We start from the raw sequence: 7,237 nt of genomic DNA on the forward strand, positions 1-7,237 counted from the left end.
GCAGGTGACATGCCTTGCCAAACACTAAACGATAAGGTGACATTCCAATGGGTGTCTTAAACGCAGTACGGTAAGCCCATAAGGCATCAGTAAGCCTCGACGACCAGTCTTTCCTATTTGGATTAAATTTTTTCTCTAGAATACGTTTAATTTCCCTATTAGAAACCTCTACCTGACCACTAGTCTGTGGGTGATATGGGGTAGCTACTTTGTGGGTAATACCATATTATTTCATTAAAAGAGCAAACAGTCTACTACAAAAGTGTGAACCTCCATCACTAATTATAGCTCGCGGTGTACCAAAACGTGTAAGAATATTCTCTTTCAAAAACTGGACTACGACCCTGTGGTCATTTATTTTACACGGAACCGCCCCAACCCACTTAGACACATAGTCTACAACGAAAAGTATGTAAAGATAACCAAAAGAATTAGGAAATGGACCCATAAAATCAATGCCCCACATATCAAAACCTCAATTACTAAATAGGGTTCAAGGCATCATATTTCTACGGGAAATTGTTCCTAACCTCTGGCAACGATCACAAGAAACACAATGACTATGAGAAGGTTGTATTGGACATGTGCTCAGAAGGTCTAATTTTTTGTTCAGGACGACTTGAAGAAACCCGTGATTTCTTAACATCTGGCATGGGACTTTTGTTTAGGAAATCCAAACCGAAGAGATTGTCCACAATAGTTTATGTATTGAATTTTGGGGACGAAATTCATTGAAGGGATGAAGAGTGTAACACCCCGTGTTTTTAGCATGGCGCATGCTAAGAGATGCGCCATTGCTCGAGATGAAGCTTCATCCAAAGCTACTTTGCATTGTGAGATGTGTTTGGCCAAGGGCCAATTTTTGGTGCCAAGCAAGGCACATGGCGAAGGCATATTGGCAAAAGTCCAATGTTTCATTATCATGATGCATTAGGCCAGTTGGATAGGTGGCCTTGAGCTTCCAGCGTAATGATTGTGCATTACAAAGGTTACTGGCTTAAAGCTAATGTTGCACAAACATTGTGCATCAGCCAGAGAAGGCTGACAGAACGAGTGGTGCACAATCATTGTGCATCACCCAGAGAGGGCCGGCGGAATAGGTAGTGCACGATCATTGCACGCAATCATTGCGATGAACAGTGAAACACAATCATTGCAGGGAGTTGGTGAGTGATTTTTCCTCCCCTTTCCATACTTGTAGAAATTCCATTAAGACATATATAGGGAGGGGTGGTGAGTTGAAGGTGCATATGCGGACTATGTACCAAGTAAGCTTCATAGCTTAGCCGGAAGAGTATAAATGATTTCTAAGGCTCATTTTTAGTTTCATAGCATTTCGAACATGGAATTTGATGCTTAGTCATCATTATTCCATGTCGCGGACCCGATGATGCATGATCATTGTGCATCTTTGACGAAATATCCTACGGACCAGGACATTACCATCTTTGCCGGGCAACGGCCTTGCAAACGAGTTGGAATAAGTTTTTGTACCTTAAAGGATAAACTATGGTCTGTGCTTGATCCCTTTAGAGAAGGGAAGGGTACGTAGGCAGCCGCAATGAGTTGCAGCATTGCCGGTCCATCATTTTGTCGTTCATATCATCTAATTATGAGATGATTGCGACATTTTGGCCTCTCATATAATCTGGCTCGACGTAAGAGATGATTGTGGAAAAACTTGATGAGGCAAGTTGCATTCCATTCACTGGATGCTCATACTTCCTATCAAGGCGTTCGACATAGGATAAAAACCCGAGTGTCGTAATTTGTCTCAAGAGGAATCAATTTCGATGGGAAACGACCCAAAGATCAAGACATGTTGATCTATAAATCCACATGGTCTCCACAATTTATCCAACTTCCATCGTTTAGGGCCTCAAATTGCCGTTTTAGGAAAGTTTTTGGTTTACTTAATAAAACCCTTCGCAGAACAAGGGTAAGTTGGAACAGTACGGAAGCTAAGTTAGCTGCATCATGATACAAGAGCATACTTTCAAAGGCAAATGGACGTGCATTTGCCTAGCGTTAAAGGCCCGGATCGTAGCTTCATTATGGCGCACCGGGGAAGTTATGGCCTAGGGTGGAACGCGCCAAAGGCGTAATTTTCCGGTCCGTCACAGTTGGTATTAGAGCAAGTTCCGAGAAAACTCTAGGGACTTGTGCGGAGTGGACTCATTGGCGAGTATTTCATTAATGGAAAACTTAAAGTTGGAGAGTAAGCCAACTTTTGCGCGTAAAGAGTTTGTAACTGCTTTGTAAGTTACTGTGCGAATCGAGTTGATCTTGTTCAAGTACTGTGTGTTTTCCTGGCCTAAGTGGCACACCACTTACGAGTGGATTTCTGGAAGACCGTCTGGGATGGGGGGTAGACAATGGGATTGATCGTCCCCACACATTGGAAACTGGCCAATGATGTGCGTTGTTAGGCCCGACTAGCAATCCACTTACGAGTGGCAACCTGGATCACCGTCAGGGACGGTGGGAAACTGGAAGCTGTTCTACACAGTACCGTGCTAAAATATTATCATTATGATGACATCTTCAACCTTGTGAACTTTAGGGATTCATGGGTGGTGGTATAGGACGCCATTAAAGATACCTGGTTGAGATATCCTCTTGGCACTAGCCAATTGCATTTCTTGGTATTGTTGTGGACACTTTTGGATGCCTGGGATGGTGGTATGGGATATGTGCTCAGAAGATCTAAATTTTTGTTCATGACGACTTGAAGAAACCCGTGATTTCTGAGCATCTGGTATGGGACGTTTTCTCAAGAAATCCAAACCGAAGAGATTGTCTACAATAGTTTTGGTTTTGAATTTCGGGGACGAAATTCTTTGAAGGTGTAAAGAGTGTAACACCCTGTGTTTTTAGCATGACGCATGCTAAAAGATGCGCCATTTCTCGAGATGAAGCTTCATACAAAGTTTCTTTGCATAGTGAGATGCGTTTGGCCAAGGGACAACGTTTGGTGCCAAGTAAGGCACATCGCGAAGGCATATTGGAAAAAGTCCAATGTTGCATCATCATGATGCATTAGGCCAGTTGGGTAGGTGGCCTTGAGCTTGCAGCGTAATCATTTTGCATTACCTAGGGTTTCACGAGAGTAAGCTCCGGTTTTTCTCCCTCCCTGTGTTCTTGAGCGTTTTCTTAGGTTTTCTCGATTTTGCGCTATAATGGCGCAAAATCAAAACAATCTCCCACCTGTTTTAGGCAATCAACGTGATGATCAAACAATAGGCAACAATAGGAATCAATCACGCGCTAGGCGTGTCTATATTCCAAGGAATAACGATGCAAAGCCTAGTTCTTTCGAGAATAGGAAACAACTTGAAGATGGAAATCATGGCGGGTCTGAGAATGACAATCATGGTGCGTCTGGCAATCATAGCGCGTTTGGGAACAACAATCATGGTGCGTCTGGTAATTATAATGTGTCTGGGAATAGCAATCATGGCGCGTCAATTAATGGCAATCATGGTGTGTCTGGCAAGAATAAGGAAGGTACTTATGCGGCTGTGGTAAGGAAGAGATCGCATGTTTTATCAAAAATTGATACCATACTCTATCTCAACCTCCAATATGTTCTACAATGAACAATGATGTTTTGATTAAAATCCCAAGTGAAACTCATGTTAGGATTAAGGCTGTTTGGAGATTTAGTTTGGTTGGACGTTTGATTTTTTTCAAAACCCTAAAATTTGAAGATGTTAAGAGAGATATATTAGGTCAATGGAAGCTTACAGGATCGGTGCAATTTATTCCATGGAAGAAGGGATACTTTGTCATCAAACTTGACAACGAAGATGATCGAAAACGTATTAGTTATGATGGCCCGTGGAAGATTAAATCTGGTGATGGTGTTCAACAACTTAAAATTCATCCATGGACGCCTATGTTTAATCTTGAAAAGACAAGGTGACCAGGGATGCAATTTGGGTTCGCTTCAATACAATACCAATGGAGTTTTGGGATGAAGAAACAATTTTTCGTATTGCAAGAGGTATTGGAAAGCCAGTGGCTGTTGATCCACGTACTTTACGCCATGAATATGGTTATTTTGCTGCGTGTTTGGTGGATATTGATTTTTCTCAGCCTTTGAGAAGAATCCTAATTGATGATCAATAGAATGATGAGATTTTTGTTCAAGATTATGAAATCCTCAACAGGCCGGAGTTATGTGATTATTGCAAATCTGTTGGTCATAAGAGAATTGATTGTAGAACAAAGAAATATGATGATCTTAAGGAACAAGTTGACGCTGAAACTAATCCTGATATTATAAAATCTCTTGAGGCAGAAATGGAAGAACTTAAAAATTTATGGAAGAAGGTCACATTGCCTAAAAACATAGAGAATGGTGGTGGCAATGGCAATGGCACTGGTGATGGCAATAATACTACCAAATCTGGTGATCGCAATACTACTGTGGAAGAACCTTTACTTAAGAAGTCGGTTCTGGTGATTGCGGCGGGTAAGCATACTCATATCCCAAGCCCTCAAAATAGTGATGATGAAGTTGGTGACAATACTGGCGTTATTGGCAATGCTGGAAATACTTGCGATATTGGCAATGCTGTCAATTCTGGCGATAATGAAGATGCTGTCAATTCTGGCAATATTGGAGATGTTCTGGTGCTGCATAATGATGATGCATCAAAAGCCGGAGATGGCGATTCTTTGAAGCGTAATTATTATGCATCAGAGAAGCATAATGTGATGCATAATGATTGTACTCCTCAACCTGGAAGCAGTAACGATGGTGCGGTTAATGCTGAGATGCGTAAGGATGGTGAGGAAGTTGCGGAGACGATTGACTCTGCGAACTTGAAGGAGTTGGAGTTTTAAGATTTTAAAAAATATGAGGCCATGAAGGAGGAAGCTAAGCAGCATCAGGTTGAGGCTGAGGTAGCTAGGATTCAACAGGAAATGGCTAAGACTAAGCTCGATGATCTGAGAAGGAAGGCGATGGAAAAGAAGCGACAAGCTGAAGGCCAACCAATTTTTGAACCTGAAAGTGAAGCTGCAGTGATAGAGGAGACGGCCCTTATTTCTAACATTCCTACTCTGAATGTGGAAGATGATGGTTCCAGTTTTAGTGAGGCCACTATAACTTCAAGATGAAACTCTCCAGTTAGATATTTGGAACAGTTAACGCTTTCCAATAGGTTTGCACTTGACAACGAGGGTTATGCTGATGAAGTTGAGAAGGACGATGAAGTTGAGAAAGGAGAAAATGCTGCAGATTTAGGCTTATCTCTAGATCCACAACAATCCATTAACTCTACTAATATTGTGGATGAAGAAGCACGTAAACTTGAATTGGAGGCTTCAAAGGATGATGCGGAAAGATTGAAAAAGGAGAAAGCCTCCAAGAAGAAGTTGGATGTGTTGACTAAAAAAGGAGACAAAGTTGTTAAAGTAGCTAAAAAGAATACTACTGCAACAACGCAATCTGATGGGGATGCTCAAGGATTAGCTATGGTTGGTAAAAGAGGTCGAAGTAAAACGAGGAAATGTGATGAAAAGGATTCGACAAGTCATTCTGATTCTGTTGTTCCTTAATGCAGGTCTTCTATTGGAATGCTCAAGTCTTGGCTAAAGATGGTGCAAGGGCCAAGTTGGAAGAGCTATATCACTTGCATAATCCTGACATAATTTGTATTGCAGAGCCTCAAATTTTCTGCACTATGCGGTTTTTCAAGAAGATGAATAATAGATTTTTGTGAAGATGTTGTTACTAATGAAACTGGTGGAGAGAAAGGCAATCTTTGGATTTTATGGAGAAATACTTTGGATAGACCAAATGTCTTATCTTCATCAAAACAATCCATTACTATTGATTTTTATAGGAATTTAATCACGGAAGTTCATGCTTCTTATAACCCAGTGTCACGGCAAAGACTTTGGCGTCAGCTAGGTTTGGGTTTTATATCCATTCCTTGATTGGTTTTGGGGGATTTTAATTGTGTGTTGAGATTGGAGGAAAAGAAAGGTGGCAAGCCGTTCAAAGAATTTTATATGAATGAGTTTCGAAGTTGGATTTCTGATAATGGATTGATAGAAGCTGATGCACTTGGAAAGAAATATACTTGGACTAACTGTCATAGTGGAGCTCATAGAATTGTCTCTAAACATGATAGAGCGATTGTAAATGATGCTTGGTGTGAAAAATATGATAATTGGAGATGCAAGGCTTTGCCAAGGGTATGTTCAGATCATTCACCTTTATTTGGCTATGCTTTTGAAAATTTAAGACCGAAAAGAGTTCTTTTCAGAACTCAAAAGATGTGGCTTTCACAACCTGCTTTTTTGAGTTTTGTGGAGGACAACTAGAGGTTGCGGCAAGATGGTGATCCACCATTTGTTTTCACTTCCAAATTGAAGAGGTTACGAGATGCTTTGAAAATATGGAACATTACTGTATATGGTGATGTTAAGTTCAGGTTGAAACAAGCTGAACTCAAGTTGGAACTGGAGAATGATCTTCTTGATCAGAATCCGAGATGTGAAATTCAATTTCTTAAGGTTGCGGATGCTAAGAAATCTGCTGAGGATGTTCGTATGGAGCTGGCCTTAATGCTCAAGCAGAAATCTAGAGAACACTGGTTGGAGGATGGTGATCAAAACACTCATTTTTTCACAACAGCATCCGCATGAGGAGGATTCATAATACTTTACCAGAATTGAAGGTTTCTACCAACTCTACTTTGATTTTCCAGGATGAAATTAAGGACTACATAGTTAATCATTACCAAGCAAAGTTTAATGATGGAGATGTCAACATTGATCCAAAGTTGTTCGACTATGAACATGAAAGCATTACGGCTGCTGAGTGTACTTTTATGGATGCAATTCCATCTTTGGCGGAAGTTAAAGAAGCTGTTTTTGAATTAAGTGCGGATTCAGATCCTGGCCCTGATGGATTTACAGGTTCTTTCTATAGATTTTGTTGGGACATTATTTATAGAGATCTTTTTAATGCAATTCCAAACTGTTGGGCGATGCGGAAAATTCCAAATGGAATTAACTCGAGTTTTATTGTTCTCATCCCAAAGAATAACAAGTCTGATGCTATCAAGGATTATAGGCCAATTGGTCTAAGCAATTTTTTCTTCAAAATCATCACAAAGATTATGGCTTCTAGGCATACGGTGCTTAATAAGATGATTTCTGAAGAACAAGTTGCTTTCATGAAAGGTAGAAACATTCATGAAAATATTGCATTGGCGTC

The 7,237-nt window shown here is 40.6% G+C and overlaps 1 protein-coding gene across 1 annotated transcript; it reads left to right on the forward strand.

The window, feature by feature from the left end:
* The first annotated feature begins 6,024 nt into the window (after positions 1–6,024).
* Positions 6,025–6,663, forward strand: LOC113345455. The gene is made up of 2 exons (XM_026589233.1): positions 6,025–6,210; positions 6,340–6,663. The coding sequence occupies exons 1-2, from the start codon at positions 6,025–6,027 to the stop codon at positions 6,661–6,663; spliced, it is 510 nt and encodes a 169-aa protein (XP_026445018.1).
* The last annotated feature ends 574 nt before the right edge of the window (positions 6,664–7,237 follow it).

Source organism: Papaver somniferum, unplaced genomic scaffold (assembly GCF_003573695.1).
Source record: "Papaver somniferum cultivar HN1 unplaced genomic scaffold, ASM357369v1 unplaced-scaffold_81, whole genome shotgun sequence".
Lineage (NCBI taxonomy): Eukaryota > Viridiplantae > Streptophyta > Magnoliopsida > Ranunculales > Papaveraceae > Papaver > Papaver somniferum.